General features: G+C 39.0%; 2 protein-coding genes across 2 annotated transcripts; one reads left to right on the top strand and one right to left on the bottom strand.

Moving 5' to 3' along the window:
• The first annotated feature begins 1133 nt into the window (after positions 1-1133).
• On the top strand, positions 1134-14507 carry smad3b (SMAD family member 3b). Its single transcript, XM_085165350.1, has 9 exons — positions 1134-1549; positions 9230-9423; positions 9521-9655; positions 9909-9983; positions 10081-10131; positions 12031-12243; positions 12345-12482; positions 12623-12767; positions 13761-14507. The coding sequence occupies exons 1-9, from the start codon at positions 1347-1349 to the stop codon at positions 13882-13884; spliced, it is 1278 nt and encodes a 425-aa protein (XP_085021476.1). The 5' UTR covers positions 1134-1346; the 3' UTR covers positions 13885-14507.
• aagab (alpha and gamma adaptin binding protein) lies at positions 13182-19697 on the bottom strand. The gene is made up of 10 exons (XM_085165354.1): positions 19504-19697; positions 19028-19218; positions 18851-18947; positions 18671-18760; positions 18472-18555; positions 18310-18389; positions 18041-18137; positions 17812-17916; positions 16497-16546; positions 13182-16415 (listed from the first exon to the last, which is right to left on the bottom strand). Exons 1-10 carry the CDS (start codon positions 19595-19597, stop codon positions 16338-16340), a joined length of 966 nt encoding a protein of 321 aa, XP_085021480.1. The 5' UTR covers positions 19598-19697; the 3' UTR covers positions 13182-16337.
• Positions 19698-19721: the final 24 nt, after the last annotated feature.

Here is a 19721-nt window from a genome sequence, read left to right as displayed (position 1 = left end):
TTTTGTCTGAAACAAGCCCTTTTAGCTCCATTCCCCCTCCCTTTATGGCATCTTTCTTCTGATTGGCTCACCCCTGCAAGTAGAAGGTTTGAATTGCAACTGGATGGGCAGTGTTTGCTCAGGGCCAGAGCTGTGTGCCTGAGATGGGCATGTATGCATTGCTCTAAAACGAGTGTCACCATTATTTCAACCCAGTATTGGAACAATATATAAGATAAAATAATGAGGAAGCACGCAATAGGTTCCCCTTTAATGAGTGACATCTGAAGAAATTCTGTAATAATATATAATTGTAATCATACTTCCATTATAAGCCCTTGGGTGTTTTTGAGATAAATGCACTGAACACTGGAATACTTTCAGATACATGCAGCACTCAGCTGGCTGGTGAACAGAGAGTCATGAAGGTGTCCTTGTGACATTGCCAAGACAGCTATAATATTTATTTAGGATGAAGGAAGTAAGGAGCTATGCCAAATACTTACTTAAAAATAGACAGGAGTCATTGATAGAAGCTATAAATAAAGAGAGGGAAGAGGGGCTTGTCCTGGATGGGGGTATTTATAGCACAGGCACACAGCTGTTTACGGGAGGCAGTGCACTTATCAATAACACCATAAAACCTGAAATACCATTGAATGCACAGTGACCTCCCTCATACATTTCTGGAAAGATGCATCTGAAGTGAAATTAAATCACTTTTATGAGGGGATGAAAGGGATTACTCCCAAGGGTCTTCTATTCTCGGACACAGTAAATGCAAAAGTTGGATCACTTTTCAGTGCTCATATACTTTTTTGTCCTCCTCCCCCTCCCCCGTTTCTCGTGCAGGTTTTTAGTCGCCAATACTCCTCCTTTACTGATTCGCCAGCCTAAATAAACACTGAGAAATTATATATTAAAGGTTCATACGTTTAAGATTGAACATCACATACATTTAAGAGAAAATTTGTATTTTAATTCATTTGTTTAGCTTTATATTTTTAATCGTCTAAGAAAGAAGCGTGTGTTTTATGTCACTGTTTTTTTTATATATTACTAAGTAGCATTTAGTGGCCGTTTAATGTGTAAGAAAGTTGTGTGATACAGGTGCAGGAGAGCAGACCAGCTGACTGAGGAGCAGGAGGAGGGGCAGGCAGGCTGGCCGAGGTCCTGCTGCGCGCCGACACTGAGCACACTTGAACGGAGGGAAGCTGCGACGCGCACCGCTGCTGCTGGTTCTGAGCCCCCGGCAGCCATCAGACATTCACCTGTCTAGGAGTTTAGCTAGCAAGCAAAAACAAAGTGTCTACAGTAATAAATTAAAGATAGGAGCTGTAACTAGTTGTTGCAGTTGCAGGTTAAAAATGTCTATCTTACCGTTCACCCCTCCAGTTGTGAAGAGGCTTCTTGGCTGGAAGAAAGGAGAGCAGAACGGACAGGAGGAAAAATGGTGTGAAAAAGCTGTCAAAAGTCTGGTGAAGAAGTTAAAACGGACGGGACAGCTGGACGAGCTGGAGAAGGCCATCACAACACAGAATGTCAACACAAAATGCCTAACTATACCCAGGTAAAGACAAACACAGAGCGCTGACTGACTGCCTCTGAATAAGTGAGCTAGCAAGCTAATGCTGGTGACAGCTAGCGTTAGCCCAAGCAGCTAGGTAGTTAGCTTGAGTTGATATTAGCAGATGCTTGTATTTAAAGAAGCTCTATTTTATAGAGAGCAAAGTCAAACTGGCGAATTGCCACATCAAAGACAACATAAAGCGTTTGATGTTATGACATGGATTTTGATTGGACCTGCCGCCAGAATAAAACCAATCGTGCATTGTATTTAGAGCTAACATTAGCTCTATCATCTTATCATCTTAACCCGTTTTAAATAGATACAATTTTGTTCTGCAGATAGGGAGCACACAATTGGTACTCATCGGTCTTAAATATATATATATATATATATATATATATATATATATATATATATAAATAAATAAATGTGTAATTGCCTGGTAGCGTTAAAGGAATAAGATGGTGTGTTTCAACCCATATATTAGAGTCTGTTATGTTATTTTCCAGCATTAGTTTGCGCAACGATATGATCTGTAGTAAGACCAGCTGTGCAGCATGTAATTGTGAGGCAATGCTGTAGTAGTGAGTGTTTGTCACATCTCCGAGCTAGCTTCACCTGCTGACATGGTAACTAGTGCTGCATAAATATGTCCACAGTTCACACATGTGATAAACGGAGAGGGAGTGGTTTGGCTAAGCTGGAGCTTGACTCATAGAGGATGTTTAGACTGTGTGTGTCTGTGCTCTGGGAAAGTTATAATAAGAGTCCAGTTTGGGATTCCCCATATGGGATACCCATCTGTATTAGACCTGCACAATTTGTCAGACATATGAGGTGGACTCACTGGGTGTGACACATCACATTGGAGCCACATAGTTGTATTACCGGTGCTTTGAATGAGTGCACAGAAGTAGACTGATTAGGCACAACATAAAAATCCTTAGTGAAATACTTAACTCTGATCATTTTGTCAGACTGCAGCGTTTTGGTGGTTGCTGGGATTCATGCGGACAGCACTTTGACATGTAACACCATCTTAAACATGATTACTTACCTCACTCATCTGGTGGCAGTGGAATCCCTAAGCAGGGACACACTCCACAACATAAAAAAGCAGTTCACAAATGTCTCAACCTGGCATCACACTCCCTGGATTCTTTCCAATCTAATCAAGCATCAGTGGGCAAGAACAGGCCTGATGAAGGAAGACTTTATTCCAGCCTAAAGGGTCTCCTGTCAGTGTCCTGGTGCCAGACAGTCCTGGACATCCCCAGAGGTTTCCCAAAGCTGTTTTGTCTGTATGCTGGGTCCTATCCAATATTAGGAAGGTGTTTTTAAGCGTTAAGACAACTCAGAGCATGTGTGCAGTTAAATATCTTTACTCATAAGTAAATGTGTTTACTTATTGTATACAGTCTTCAATCAAAGGACACAAGTAGCCCCTTTCCCTTATAAAGATTTCCCCTTAATGACTAGGTTTGACACCTCAGTATATCGAAACAGACCTGGTTTTGTGACTATTGGGTTCCAAGTGTAGCTGCATAGGCAGAGACCATCCCCATTAACCTCTGATGCACGCCCAATCATTTTGTTCTATAAGCAGGCCTGAAATATGAAAGAACCACTCAGTTCATAAAAGAGATTAAACGGTTACTCCTTGTCAGCTTTCTATGGGTAAGGAGTTAACATAATGAATGTTGTTACCATGACCTTAAGACCTGTGACAGTCACAGGAAAAATTTGGACCTTAAGCCCCTACTTATTTTATGGTGGCATTTTGCTGGCATGCTTTGGGTCACCTTATCCCTTTAAAGTGAAATGTTATACAACTCAATACAAAGTTGGTTTTAATGATCACTTTATCTTATGATAAAACATTTCAAAATGGCAGTATTCAATTCCAGAATGAGTGTTTCCCTGTTGGCATGAGTGATCAGTAAACGGTTTGATGAGTGTCAAAGTGGTGTAACTCATAAGCTATGTCTTTAAAATCAATTCAGGTCTCCAGTGCCACAATCAAAACACCAAAACAAGATGTAGCATTTTAAGAATGGTGTCCCGTCCGTCCAGTAGAGGCCCAGGGACTTTAGGGGTGTCCTGACAGGAAGAGACTGGCATAAATTTAGTGGGGGTCTCTGTGGAATGTCAGTAAAATTCAGACAAATGTAGGAGTGAAAGTTGATCTAAAGCAGGGGTCTTGAACTCCAGACCTCGAGGGCCGGTGTCCTGCAGGTTTTAGATCTCACCCTGGGTCAACACACCTGAATCAAATGATTAGTTCATTGTCAGGCCTCTGGAGAACTTCAAGACATGTTGAGGAGGTAACTTAGCCATTTAAATCTGCTGTGTTGGATCAAGGACACATCTAAAACCTTCAGGACAGCGGCCCTCGAGGACTGGAGTTCGAGACCCCTGATCTAAAGGTTAGCAGTACAAAGTGGTTGGTCAGAGTTTAACCTTTTTCAAGTTAGAGGCGAGCCCATTGAAGCAGCTGCTGATTGACAAATTGGGGAGTTGGTAAATACATAAGCGTGTTGTCTAACTGGAACATGGAATGTCTCTGTCGACCAACCATAAGCTATGGAGTGATGAACACTGAGTGAAAAACTGCTATATTATGCCAGGTTGTTGCTACAGGTATAGCAATGACAGTAAAGACATTGGTATAACACAAAGCCTGCTATTTAAAAAGATTCTTTGTTTCTTTAGCTTTTGTTCCCACATAAAACAAATAGGGCTGTTCCACACCTTTTTTTCCTCTTAATAATTAGTACAAAAGGAGCTTCAGTGACCTTAACAAGCCTCCAGAAATTTTTTCCAAGCCCTAAAAGGCAGCTTGTAGGCCTGATTGCTAACAAAACTGGGAGTCTCCCATCACAGTAAGTGTGGATGTCAAAGCATGGGTGGTAACTTACATTAAAACCTTTTTCTCAGTTGTTGGGAATGTGCTCTGGGCTCTAGGGAGGGCGTGGGCCACTGTTTGGATTGTGGTTCAAGTTGTCAGTGGGTTCATAGACAGTAGACTTTACAGAATAACAGCTGTGTTGCTATCTGTTGGGGATAGAGTGACTCAGTGATTCTGTATTGCAGCCAGCCTGCATTGTGCTGTACTTTCATCACCTCCTCTAATGTGGCGTGGAGAGAAAGGGGTTGTGAGCATTTAGAGTGGTCAAGTGCTTGCCTGAGGTGCTTGCACCTAGAATGAACTTAACCAGCAGGAAATTATTATGTACCGAAATGTCAAAACTGTGAAACTAAGGGCACCACAATTTTCTGGCATCCATCACTGATTTTACAGCTCCCACAGTAAGTAGAGTAAAAAGTATGAGCTTACTGCAAAGGTTTGCCTTTTAACTGGTCATGTTAAAAAAGTTACGTTCATTGGTATTATAATGTAAACCCCTCTTGTTTACTGTGGATTTCAAATATATTGGTAATGGGTTGTGTTTCTTGCCCTTAGGTAAGCATTTAATTAATGCCACTGTTAAAATAATTCAGTTACAGTTGATGGAGTTTTGTTAATGTATAAAAAAATGTTTTTGGCATTATCCAAAAACATTTTTGTCTATTATGAAATTATACTAATACTTACTTTTAACCTAGATAGCATTCACTCAAGCAGAAAATACATTTCTCTTTATCAAATGACCACAAATAAATGGAAATTGCAAAAACTTAGTTTAAATAAGGCAAAACATCTGGGTTAGCTTAACTTAGCTTAGCTTAACATGTGGCAAAGCTATGCTTGCGAGCATAATGGGAAGCCAGAAACAACCCTGATTATTTAAGATGGTGTGAAACCCGACATTGATAAAAGATATCTTATAAAACCGGACATAGACAGTATGTCTGTTCATATTCTTGCATTTGTTAGATTAATATTATTGTTTATTACACTATATTGGCTATAGGATCATTTTGAATTATTGACCCTCAAGTTCCATACTGGTGCATCCTTGTATAAAACTGCATAAATGCAATGAAGGGACTTGTGTTTTGGTTAAAATGAACAGATGTAAATAAAAACTGAGCAGCTGGTGATACTGAAATCCTAGGTCCATATAGTGTGCGTCTTAACTAGTAGGCCACCAGATGTCCTTTAACAAAGACAAACGTTGTTAACATTTTTTAATGCGCTTCTGCAGATGCAGGCACTTTGCGCTGCACTTGCATTTATTTATGTAGTATAATCAGCTGGTTGTGGTTGCTTCTGGAGTTGGAGTCTTTGACAGAAAGTGGTTTGTCTTCTACTCGGGGGGGGGGGGGGGGGGGGGGGGGGGGGGGGGAGAGGGGTGATTTGGTTGGTAGTGTGATGCTCTATCTTCCTGGCTGGTGGACGTACTGTTGTTGTATATTCAGCTGAACAGGAAGGTTGCCTCAACTGGCTGTGTGACAGTGGTCATCATGTCAGAGTGGCAAACCAGGGAGACAGAAACTAGTCCAGGCCAGCCTCTCAGCTGAGGCTTGCAAATGCTGACCCAGGAAATAATGCTGGAGGTCATCATAAGGAGGACTGGAGTTCTTCCTATTTTTTTAAATACCTGATTGTATCAGGCTAATGAAAAGTAAGCTCTGTTACTTACTGATTATAGTAACAATATTGGCAACTGGACCTTGTTTTCACTCATCTTAAAATGAGATTTTGTCACTCATTGCTTTATTTGAAATCTTTAACAACGGGGCTCTTGTTTTTTCATTTTAGCTTCCAGTCGTTCCACTATTTATCATTTTAGCTACTGGAAAAAACAGAAGTGCCATCCTCTGTTCTGGTTGCACATTTTCCTTGAAGATTTTGCCCCCATTGTGAGGCAAAATTGCATAGTGAACACAAGGCTTATAGAGAACAAAATTGTGGATATTGTCATTATACTAAACCATTAAAATTCTGTGGTCTGTTTTGTTTGACTGAAAGATAAAACCACCTTTTTTGCATTGCTAACTGGGCCTCACTGGGTCCTTGTGTGTCAGTCTCACTGAGCATCTCTACATGAAGCTACAAAAATGACAAGAATCTACAGTCCTCATTAAAATAGAGGACATTTTTGAGACTCTTGTATAGCTGTTACAAAAACAGTCTTGCAGAATGTGTCCTGCAGATGGTATTGCTTTCAAGGAGCTCTGGTTTTAACATGGAGGGGGTCTGGAATTACATGAACAGACTGAAGACATTGTGGCAGTTTCTCGAAGATGCCTGTCTCTCACCAGGTGGCTTTAAAAAAAAAAACCTTGTCAGAATTGGAGCTGTTATTTATTAGTGTTATGTCTTAGTTCAGCTTGGGTGGAGAGAATCAGGATAGAACCTGATTTTGGTTCTATCCTGGTTTTGGTTTTGGTTCAAAATAAGATGTATGAGCCACATTGTGTTGTGATTCAAGAGGGACGAGCTGGAGGGACAGTAGGTCATGTGAGTGTTGAAAATGAAAAAGAAAATACCACATTTTTCCATAATGTGAATAACAAAAGAACAAGTAATGTGTGCACAATGTGAGCAGAGTGTCTGTTATTACGTCTCTAAAACAGTGTTATTAGTGCCTGTTATCCCAGGTAGTAAAGAGTACCTTAAAGACACATACATCTTCTTAGTGTCTTGCAACATCAACAACCAAATCAATGTTCAAGAGACCCAGAAGGTTGGTGGGTTACATTAAATCACAGTGCAAAGGAACATACATGCTGGACTTAAAAAGGGCAACGCCCAAGTAGATTCACTGATTAACTTTGTGTGCTGGATCACTCCAATCAGCAGTGAGTGTAGACAGGAAGCAGAGTAGGTCGTTAGGCCATTCACAGTTGAGGGAGGGACAGCACAGCAGAATCTACATTGGGTCAAAAAAGTCATCATTGAAGAAAAAAAAAGGTTTTTCTGTTCATTTTAAGAAGTTAATACATAAAAAAATTATTTGTGCACCTAAAATTTGGCCAAAGAATGAAAACCACTTTTCATGTTGCACAGCTCCACAATAAACTGAAATGTTGTTAAGTCATCAAAAAGTTACCCCACACTGAGATTCCAAGACAATCCTTCCTTTGCATTTTTTAAAATTTCAGTTACATGAGGGTATACATAGGTTTACACTACAAAGGTACCTTAACATCCTAGGACCTAGCGTCCACATATGTGTACATCACATTTTTGGTTATTTAGACCCAAATACTCAATTTTGCTCTACAAGGGCCTGATATCCACTTACGAGTAGGGATGGGTACCGGTATCCGGTGCCATGATGGCACCGGTTCTGACATAAACGGTAATAACCAGACCGAAAAACAGCGCACATTTCGGTGCTTTATTTCGGTGCTTTTTTTTCCTGAGCTGTGACACACTTTCGATTCTAGCCAATCCTTTTATGTTTCCGAGGATAGTAGGCGGGTCCAGGTACGTACGTTCTTTTAGAGCAGAGCTAAAATGCCCAAGGCGAAGCGGTCAAAAGTCTCGCTGTACTTCACAGCAAAAGATGCAAACTCAGCAGCCTGCAACAAGTGCTTTAAGGTGATACTGTCAAAGGAGGTAACACCTCAAATCCGATGAAACACCTGGCGACGCATAGTGTTTTTTTTAAGCCGAGAAATGCGCCGTATTTGATAGCTTGCTGCGAGACCTCACACTGAGCACATTTACTGCGGGTGTGGTGCCTGTTATCAGACCCGGAGTTAGCAACATCCCCGAAAAACTCGAAGAGGAGAGTCCTGGCCCCTAGCCCTGCCAGTGTAGCAGAAATGATGACGGATGATGATGGCAGCAGCAGCCATTCTTCTCTGCGTGAGTCGCTTAATGTTGTTCGTGTGTAATTTACGCTGAGTAGGCTAACCACGTTATTACATTAATGCACGTAAGGTGAACTAGCAAACATCATCATAGCTACATGCAGCTGTCTTCTTGTTTGATGGCAGATACTCCCTTCACCCTGGCCAAAAAGGCTAAAATGACCAAAGAAAAAGTGGAAAACAGTTAAACATGAGAGGTTTGAGTTTGAGAGTTTGTGTTTTCCATTGATTAAGCACTGCTTCCAGCCAAGAGTGATACCATATATGCCCTATAGCTGCAGAAAATGCTAACATTGTTATCTTTTTACAAAAAAAACCAGCTGAACATGAGAGATTTCTGGACCAATTTTGTGTTCTCCATTCTTTAAGCACCGGTTTGAGCACCGTTCAAAAGTACCGGTTTGGTACTAGTATCGGATAAAACCTAAACGATACCCATCCCTACTTACGAGGACATTATACTGCTACTGTTCTATTGAAATTTTAAACAAATATCCTCATTTGTGGCTCTCATTTTTCTTAGAAACGAAAATTTGGTAAAAAAAAATCTGGTAATTCTTTATTTTTACATTCATCGGGCCCCAATATGCCCAAATATCAAAGATAAATTAAAAATGCATGCTGTGGAAGAGCTCGGGTCTTAGGAGGTTAAGTACTTAAATATTATTATTAGTTTTAATGAAAACTGCTTCATGGTTGGCCTTTTCCACTTCAAATGTAAAAATAGACATTTACATTCTGTTATTATTAACCCAGGTGTCAGTAGAATTGGGGCCCTGTTTTGTGTTTGGACATATTTTGTGAGCTGTATTGAAGATGAAAAATATTTTCGAGTAACAATTAAGGGTAAAGCAGCACAGAGTGACTAAATTTAATCTGCATGTTTTATATTTCGACCGTGATGTCTTTCAGGTCTTTGGATGGACGTCTGCAGGTTTCCCACAGAAAAGGTCTTCCTCATGTGATCTACTGCCGCTTGTGGCGCTGGCCGGATCTGCAGTCCCACCATGAACTCAGAGCTGCCGACCACTGTGAATTTGCCTTTCACACCAAGAAGGATGAAGTATGTGTCAACCCCTATCACTACCAGAGGGTGGAGACACCAAGTGAGTGTTCTTAATTGCTGCGTGTTCCACATGATTGTAGTTAAATTAAAGCTTTCTCCAAACTGGGTACAGAACTGATCTGATCCACTGTCTCCAGTTTTGCCTCCCGTTCTAGTGCCACGACATACAGACATCCCTGCCGAGTTCCCACCACTGGATGACTACAGCCCATCCATCCCTGAAAACACCAATTTTCCCGCTGGCATTGAGCCCCAGAACAACTATATTCCTGGTGAGGGAAAAAAAGCAAAAAAACACATCCCACTCATTCTTGACTCGGTCTCTAAATTATTTTTCTCAGGGATGATTTAGTTTGTGGCTCATGCCCCAAAAATGTTGTTCCTGAGTGTGGTTTTTATATTATATTAAAATATTGTATTTTTGTAGTTGTATCATAGTAGCAAAAGAACAACACGCAAAAGAACAACACGCAAAAGAACAACGGTGTGTGCTTAACCCATGTGTGCTTAACCCATGTGTTACAGAAACTCCCCCACCAGGGTACCTGAGTGAGGATGGTGAGACAAATGATCACCAGCTTAACCATAGCATGGACACAAGTGAGTCACCTGACTGTACACACACCTGAAGCTTATACTACTCTGATTACAGCTTATAATGGTCATGAACCCACCTTCTATTACCACTCTGTTTCAGGTTCACCCAGCCTGTCACCCAATCCTGTATCCCCTGCAAACAATAATCCTGGTAAGTGACATCAGTCAGTCAAGTTTACTCAGCTTTAGCTCCTGGACATATTTTAAGTTATGTGCGCCAATAGAAATATCAGCCATTCGTTTAAAATCCAGTGTTTAATCTGGATTTGAAGTTTTTTGCTTGTTAGGAAAAAGCTTATTACACCCTCCAAGATATATGTATATATAACAAAACTGAGCAGTAACAGAACTGCCCAATAGTGAATGGGGGAAAAAATTGATAATAACATATAATAATAATAATAATAATAATAATAATAATAATAATAATAATAACTTTATTTATAAAGTGCTTTCAAACAAAGTGCTGTACAACTATTTGAAACTAAAAAGATAAAAAAATAAAATAAAAATAAAAGCGATACATAGCAATACAGGTAAAAGACACAATAAGTTAAAAACAGTAAAAATTTAAAAAATAAAAGCCATAGAATTAAGACTTGTAAGATAAGACTTGTAAGATATTTATAAAGAAACTTTATAAATATTATTACCAAAGTCAAACCTGTAGTAATGATATCATTAAAAGTACAAGTGCTGTAATAGAATATTTGCACTTATTCATGTGTTAGAGCCTGTCATCCCTAAAGTGTGTGTCATGCAACAGAGCCTATAAAACAAATTGAATGGTCAAATTTGAGTAGCACAAGGGATTTAACTGTTTTTTTCCTCCATATGTTTGTCCGTATTTGGAATAGTAGAGATGAGAAGTTGGCAAAAGAGCTATTTAGTTTTCAAACCGTTAAAATGGTCAAAGTTCCTTAACTAGCATGGATGACAATAATTTAATTAGTCTTGCTTTTTTCTCTTGAATTCACATGAAAACTGAATTTTTTCAAACACTAAGTGGTCTTTATTTATTTCTACAAGGTAACTACCCTTTTCTGATTTTCTTTATTTGGTTAGTGTAATTGACAATTCCAGTCACCACAACTGAAGCACAAACTTCGTGGACAGTCTGTACTACCGTGCAGGCCACTTTATCTGTCAGACAGTTCCATTGTCATCTTTCAAAAACTACACACACTACAATTACAGTCAAAAGGTACATTTCAGTAACTTAAATTAGAAGAGGTAAAGCCTAGCAGTCAGCTATAGTGGCTGTGATTGCTTTTATTGCCCTAGCTCTCACTCAAAGTGGCTAAACACCTCATTTTAAAGTCTCCAAAAAAATTCACTATATAAGATATATTAAGAAAAAACATGTGTACAAAATTTCGTCATTAGTACAGTTGTTAAGAAGGTGCAAATTAGCTGTTAAGTGAAACATTTTCACATGGGAGTCCATCTCTCTTGTTGCAGCCATTGAAGCAACTGTATTTTATGACACTTCTGCATTGGATCAATGCATCACTTGCATTACTATTTGATTACTACTTGATTTTCTTGTTGGTTTGTTTATTTATTTGTGGAGAACATTGTTATTTATTTATTTATTTTGGGGGGGTTGGTGTGTTTGAATGTCTGTTTATGAGACTGATGAGCAATGTACGCAAACACTTGAGTGAGTGGATCATGTCTGGCTTAGCTTCAGGGCAGTAAGTATGGTATGAATGGAGTCTTTGTGTTTGCTCTGTTCTTATGTGTGGAAAAACCAGCTACACGCAGCTTTAAGATAATGCAGTAAATGTCTGCGTGGCGGGTTATTCTATGTGGAGACAAACTAGGAGGTCCTTGTTTTGTTTTGCTTTTTAAGAAACGTATTTCATGTCTGGCTGAGGTTGTGAAGGTCATGGGAAAGAGCTTTTGGAGAGGAACCAAAGGAAACCTTGTCAGGACTTGGTCATGATGCTGCACCTTCAGCATCAATTTGATGACAAAGCTGTTCAACTATTTAATTCTTTCATTATGGAAATAGATTAAACCTGTAAATGTCTCTTTGTCTTACCAGACTTTCAACCTGTGACATATTGTGAATCTGCCTTCTGGTGCTCCATCTCCTATTATGAGTTGAACCAGCGTGTTGGAGAGACCTTCCACGCTTCACAACCCTCCCTTACAGTAGACGGATTCACAGATCCTTCTAACTCTGAACGCTTCTGTCTGGGCTTGCTGTCAAACGTCAACCGCAACTCAGGAGTAGAACTCACACGCAGACACATAGGTATTAACTGTATTTCGAAGGGACGGCATAAATTTGTTCTGATTATATGTGAAGGTTGTTTTATGCTGAGCTAGCTTTTTTTTTCCCTCCTCTTTTTCCAGGTCGGGGTGTGAGGTTATACTACATCGGGGGTGAGGTGTTTGCAGAATGTCTCAGTGATAGCGCCATCTTTGTCCAAAGTCCTAACTGCAACCAGCGCTATGGGTGGCATCCTGCCACTGTGTGCAAAATACCTCCAGGTCAGCACAACATGCATACAAACACAAACTCATTAAAGGCAATATAACCAGAGTATGACTGTATAACTGTGTTCTTCTGCTCCTGACATTTATTTTATTCTCTGTGCTAGTAAACCTGATAATAAATATTTTCTTGCTAGGCTGCAACCTGAAGATCTTCAACAACCAGGAGTTTGCTGCGCTGCTCTCTCAGTCAGTCAACCAGGGATTTGAGGCAGTCTACCAACTCACCAGGATGTGTACTATTCGGATGAGTTTTGTTAAGGGATGGGGAGCTGAGTACAGGTAAATATTTTACTATTTTTCTTATATAACTTACAAAGTATAAGATATTGTTACATTTGCTTATTATTTGACTGACAGTAAAGTAATACGTGAGAAGGACTGATGTCATGTTGTAGTGGCGTAAATGTGTAATATGGTGTTCTGAAATGGTAGAGGTTGTGTAGTGATTAAAATAAATGCCATTTTCTGGTTAGGTCATTTACAGGTAGTTAATAAATGTCAGTGTACTAAATATTTTGGCTGGTAGATGGCCTGCTTAGAGGTCAGAAGACAAGTTAACATTTAACTGACCCAGCTAGTGAGTGGCTCGTATTACTCATGTTTTTCAAGTCTCTGCAGTGCTTTTTTTTTTTCCCTAAACGTGATGTGGAAATTTAAATTGTACACTACATATACAATCAAATTGAGGTTCAGTGAGTCAACATTTTGTTTATTAGGCAGTAAAATGTTCCCTCTGTTTGGGAAACATGCGGACAATTGAATCCATTGTAGAACTTATTACACAAATGAATGCACATTATTCCAAAGAGGTTGTTAAACATCTTCATTCATAATTGGAGAAGTGAGGAATAAAAGAAGAAAAACATGACTTTGGGTTGTTGACTGAAGCCGACTTTTAACAGGAAAAGAAGGTGATGGGGGATGGTGTAACTGTGACTCTGTAAGAGAAGAGGAAGAATGCAGCAGGCATGCAGTAGTGAGGGGGGTATGAAGTGGGGTGTGGACATATTTCTGACTGCCTCTGGAAGGGGGATTCCCACTGGACTATGAATGGTGCGTGTTGTATTTCTGGCACCAAACACCTTGGAGAAAAACATCCTCGGAGATACTTGAATGGCTTCAGAAATAGCCCAGAGCTGGCATCACTGTTCGGGAAATTCTTCCAAAAATATGGACTGCATAAGCTATAAGACAACGACTGTTATAATATAGTACAGAAGAAAAGGTTCAGCAATGACAGAAATGTGTGCTTTCCTTCTTTGTGTTCTGCAGACGTCAGACAGTGACCAGCACCCCCTGCTGGATAGAGCTACATCTTAATGGTCCCCTTCAGTGGTTGGACAAGGTCCTCACACAGATGGGCTCCCCCAGCATCCACTGCTCTAGTGTGTCCTAGGAGCAGCCCTCCTTCCCTTCCACACTCAAACCCCCATAGGAATCAATCCACAGAAACAGCATTTCCTCTGCTGTGTTTGACATTTCTCATCACATGTACAGCACTGTCTTTAGTGTCATTTAGTGTCTCAATTTCATGGTCATTGTAGGACATTTTATGGGTTTTATTATTTTCAGAAGACAGAAATGCATCTTCATGATTATTCTTTTACATATTATGTCCATCCTTCCTGTTAATTAACATTTCACAAAGGAGACTGAAATGTTTGTTTTCCAAGTTGGAAGGTATGCAGTTTCAACTTGGCCATCGACATGTTTTAAAACATTTTTGATTCTATGAATTAATCAATATTATGAATAAGCCTTTAGTGTCCCAGCAATCACTGAATTGGGAAGCTTATTTATTAAACAAACGATAAATTAACATGAGAAATGTTATTTATAGTGACAGAATATATTTCATTAATATTTTAAGTAGAAGGTACTTCCCTTTATTGATTTATGATCAATAAAGAAACCAATTATCTGATCAGTGAATTGGTATTTTGTCTAGTTTAAAAAAAAAACCAGTATCAGTGTTTCTGATATAGAGCCCTTGTATTAAAAGTATTTTGCTCAATGAAAGAGACATTTTCTAAGTTATTTTTGCATATTGTCCTGCATGAGAATATATTTTTCTTATTGCCTAAATATGATTGTATATAAATATTTATAGCTTGCGTAATCTGCTAGTCATCCATTGCTTGAAAGAGTGGATCAAAGTGAACTCTGGCATGGGTGGATTCACAGTAAGACTACTTAGATGAACTTTTCAGGTGAGTTGGTTCTGAAGTGTGGCACAGGAATACTGTACCAACCATTAGTGTTATTTGATAACAGGCTCGATGAGTCATTATAGTAGACTGACTGAATCTGGACACCATGTGACTTGAAGTGTACAGTGACCAAGGTTGTGTTCATCTGTTGTTGGCAGTGTGGAGTGAAAACAACAATGCAGGTCTTCTTATGTATTATCAATTGTTAACCAATGGTACACTATGCTCCTTATGGGTAAATGATGCATTTCAAGTTTATTGTGTCACTTTAATGGTTGTGGTAATTTGCTTCTCCACTAAATACTGTATATTACATGTACATTACAATATAAGGCATGTGTAATATGCTCACTGTCCTTGGTCGTTGTCTAAGACGTCACCATGTTAATCCTGCACTCACTCACAGTACATAAGACTGAGTCACCAAGTAATCTATTTAAAGGAGTTACACGGTGCTGAACGGAAACACTGTACTACACAGTACATTAGGTATGTGGTAGGTCTGTATCAGTACTTGAGTTCCTTGATATTCTTTTAGTGGTTTTATGATCCAAGTCTTATGTTTTTGTTTTTTAATGTAGACTAATATTTGTTCTCAAATGTCTAGAATTATCTGTGAAATTTTAATAAATTGCAAAACAGTAAAAAGAGGGCTGCTTCTCTGTAAAAGGAATTATGTATGAAATATAAATGTAAAAAGAACAGTTGCCTCACAGCAGCTGGGGCATTCATTGTACCACTAAATTGACCCTTTCTGTGTTAGGGGTGGCGACCTGTCCGGGGTACACTCTGCCTCTCATACGTGACCCTGCACCAAGGAGTAAAGTTGCTTGTTGAAACATTATTATGCACCGTGACAAAAATTTGAAATTGATATACATAAAGTGGATAAGTGTCCTGTAATAAATGATATCATCAGGAAACCTGTAGAGGTGACGCGACACTCTTTTGCTAAACGGCATAGTTTGTGATGGTATGTATGTAAAGTATAATATATTTTTAAATGTGCTTCTCTACTCATTAAGGCTTGATAAAATATTAGAAACTCCCCACTGCACTACATCTAAATTACTTATTTACTGCAGAGTTAATCGCAAAGCACAATACACATATCCTTTTATTTAAGTTGAATAGAGATTGTGAACCCATGTGAGTGTTCACAACAAATAAACCATACTCACTAAATATTAAAATCACAAGGTTTTGTGTTAATTTATTCCAGTGTGCATTATGTCTTTTTAGGATAAGGCACATCATTTACCTTTAAAATATATGTATCAATGTACCTAATAACAAATACACAAACCACATACATTTCATGTCTTTCCCCACCTTCAACGCCATCACGTGCTGAGGTTCACTTAGGGCTAAAGTATAGTGAGGAACCCAGGGGAGTAGATTGAGGATCAGGGCCACTCATTTGCTTTTCTTGCAATCAGGAAATCCCATCTGTTTTTTCAATACATCATTTCATGTTAAGAATCCACAGTTTCTAAATATACCAATGCCTACAGTGCCATCTGTACGCATCTCCACTTTCCAAGTGCAAGCAGGATGTCACGGGATGCTGAATCTTGTGGAAGCCCCAAGAAAAACAGGAGGATCAGGTGAAAGGAGTCCAAGTTACAGCCAGCTACTTTTAGCTTTCTTCTCCCGATGATAACCCATCTATCTCATCTTCATCACCACCGATGGCCATCCAAAATGCTTTTGCCACCTAGAAAGCAGATTGTGGGTAAACAGTTCATGTATTGAACTAATTAAGGGTTAAATTAAAACACTAAAAAAAAAAACGTACCTTTTCTGCGTGAACTTTTCTCTGCTCGTGGGGTAATGAAGACGCTTTGTCTGTAGGTTTAAAATAGAGAAGACCAAAATCATCAGTCAGCCACAATGACATCAGGTGCACTGGCATCCAAATATTTCAGCACTCCTGATGAAAAGTTGATTTGTTGTTTTTTGTTTGTTTGTTTCTGAAACCTTGAATGCAAAACTAGAGTTTTTGTGCAATGTAAGTATTCCAAAATCTTAGTAATCTCAGAAATCCTGAAGGTAACTAGCTTGTCTGTGCTTTGGCTTGTTCATAGTTATTGTTCTGGAAACTTGGGCAATGCACATTTCAAGACTTACATACATATTCTGACTCCTAAAATATTATTCCTACAATAATCAGCCATTGGGATCTCTACTAAGTAAGAGCACCTTGTCTTTTGAAGATTAAAAAATTTATGCCCACAATTCAGGATATGGCTTTAAGAAGGCCTTTACTCAGCTGGAACTGGAATTAATGGAAATGATTTACTGTACTTAAAAAGAAAGGAGTGACATCAAAGTGATGTCTGGAAAACAAAGCAAAAAAAACTTTTTAAGAGATCTACTCGTAGGATTGCTAGAATCAAAACCCTGTGATGAAAACAAAGGAACTTCAGGAAAATTGAGCAGACTGTGCTTTAATCTACTTGTACAACCATGACCTTCGTGGAAAAGATAATTAAAAGCATCAGAAGTTTTCAAATGAACATCTAAATAAACCTAATGATCTCTTTAACTGTTAAGCATATGGGTGGATGGCTTGTGTTACAGCCACTGGCACAAGATAGAGGAACGATGGATTCAATTATACACCACAAATTCTGCACTGCAGTATCTGCAAACAAAAAGTTCAAGATAAAAAAAGATGATGTTGTTTAACAACATTTTAACAATCCGAAAAACACCTCAAAATCCAACAACCACTACTGAGTGACGAACACTGAGGATTTGTCAGTGGTTCTTGAAATTTCCCGAGCTAAACATCTTCAACAGTTGATGGAGTTTAAAGAAGCTGTGCAGGACAGAACAAAGATCTGACAAAACTGAAAGATGTTTGCAAAGAAAGGGTGAAAATCCAACAAACAAGAATGCATCAAACTATTTTGAAAATATAATGAAAACAAAAGCTAAATACATTAAAGATGCTCACTTAGCTATTCAAAGTGAGACAAATGTCTCTACTCTATAGAAAATTTTTAACCTCCACAGGGACAACAAACCTTTAAATAAAATTTAAAAAAAGGGGAAAAAAGAAAGAAAAAACGAGATTTGTATATCTTTTTTAAAATTCCCTCATTTACCTTTCATCTCCTTTAATTTGGTAAAAAGCCGTTCAAAGTTATCAACATCTACATCTCCAGTTGTGAGGTTAGCGAGCTCCTGAATGTCCAAATCAGTCATTGCATCTGAGGGAGATCAAAAAATGTTTATACACATAACTAACAGTGCCAGCAGCAGTATTTTGAGGAATCTAAGAAAAGCTGATTCACAACTTAGTAAAGAAAATTCTATCACAAGGCATTTGCTTACCAACTACTGCCTCTTCCTGTGTGTCTGTATTTGTAGTACTTTCTGTATGGTTAGGCTCCTCATTGTTAATGGTGCCCTCTACTGGTAAGCTGGAAGACTACCAAAAAAAAATAAAACAGCTTGGATCAGCATGCCTCCACAAAAACGACTTAAAAAAACATAAACTGAAATTGTATTGATTCAAGTAAGCAAGCAAGAAAACGCATAAAAAAAGACTATTAAAAACCTAAATAAATTGATCAATATCAAAAAAGGAAAACTCCACTGACTGGTGGATCTTGGCAAGTGCGTGGGTTGTTATGTCTGGAAGCCACCAAACTGCTCATCAGACCAAAGCCCTGATTGTGCCCTGTTAGAGATGTAAACTGTCACATGCCATACATGCATACACAGAGTATGTAGTAGTTAAATAAAAGGTTATGTCATCTTACCATCCTTCATTTCCACGCTGGACCACACATTTGCATTGAGAGCCTGAACAATTCTCTTTACACCTGTGGATTCTGGAAAGTCGTCTGATAGAGAAAACAGAATAGTGTGAATGCGGGTGAAAATATTATCAAAACACAAAGAATTGAGATATAAATCTGGGTGATGTCACTGCTCATTTCTCCCATTTGAGAAACTCACCATCTTCATCTGGGAGCTCCTGAGGATTGAGTTCTACGAGCTCAAATGCATGAGCCAAACACCACTGCTGCGCTTCATGTCTGGTGACTCCTACAACATAAATTAGAAGTTGTATACCCCACAACTTGTATGTAAGACAGTGTTTTCTGCAAGCCACATGCAGAGCAGAAAAAAACTGACCATTTTCACAGACTCTGTCACAGACCAGGATGAGCACCTCTGGCGCAAGATCTTCCACTACCGGGATCCAAGGTTGTAGCTTTTGCAGCCCATCTTTCTGCAAACATAATGGATGATATAAAGGCATGAAGAAACGTGCTGTTTAGACTTATAAATATAACTTCTTATGTCACATACCGCTTTGCTGTCAAAATAAGCGATGAAAGCTTGCATGGACTGGGCAATCTCTGACGACATGTGAAAAGTGCTTGATACAACACAGAGACTGACATCTGCCGTATAATACTTGTTGTTGATGGTCCAAGGGTACCAGAACACTGTTTCCTCTCGCTTTGTCGGCTCGGGTAAAGTCTTCGTACTGAGGATTTCTGAGGCAAAAACAAATCTGTTGATCTACACGAACAAAGACGTCAAGCTAAGCTTCTCACAGTGAAAGCTCAAGCAACAGGAATAGCATTAAGCTTAATTAGCATTACCATATCGCTTGTATATCAGCCTGGCGAAAGTAAAGGACATAAAATGGCTTAGACGCCTTGAAGAAATTCGCTATTAACCCGAGAAAAAGACATAAAAGGGCTTCCAGATGCTATCGCTTAGTTAGCTCTGTTTAACGTTAGCTTCCTTACTATTATGTTAGTTTCACCTTAACTTACGTTTGATTAGTTCTTCTTCTTTAAACTCGCTGTCACAGCTAGTGACAAGCACACACGGGGTGGCTATTTCTGTGTTTTCTTCTGAAGCTGACATTTTAATTATAAATTGGAGAGAAAGCTTCTTCAGCTATTAGCTTAGCGTTACGATGGAAAACTTGGGAGACCTTTCAACTCTGACCGGCCTCTTCCGGTGCACGTTAAACAGTCTGGTGACGTTT

Source organism: Neolamprologus multifasciatus, chromosome 7 (assembly GCF_963576455.1).
Source record: "Neolamprologus multifasciatus chromosome 7, fNeoMul1.2, whole genome shotgun sequence".
Lineage (NCBI taxonomy): Eukaryota > Metazoa > Chordata > Actinopteri > Cichliformes > Cichlidae > Neolamprologus > Neolamprologus multifasciatus.
The sequence above is the reverse complement of the archived record's forward strand: the minus strand, read 5'-3'. Positions and strand labels throughout refer to the sequence as shown.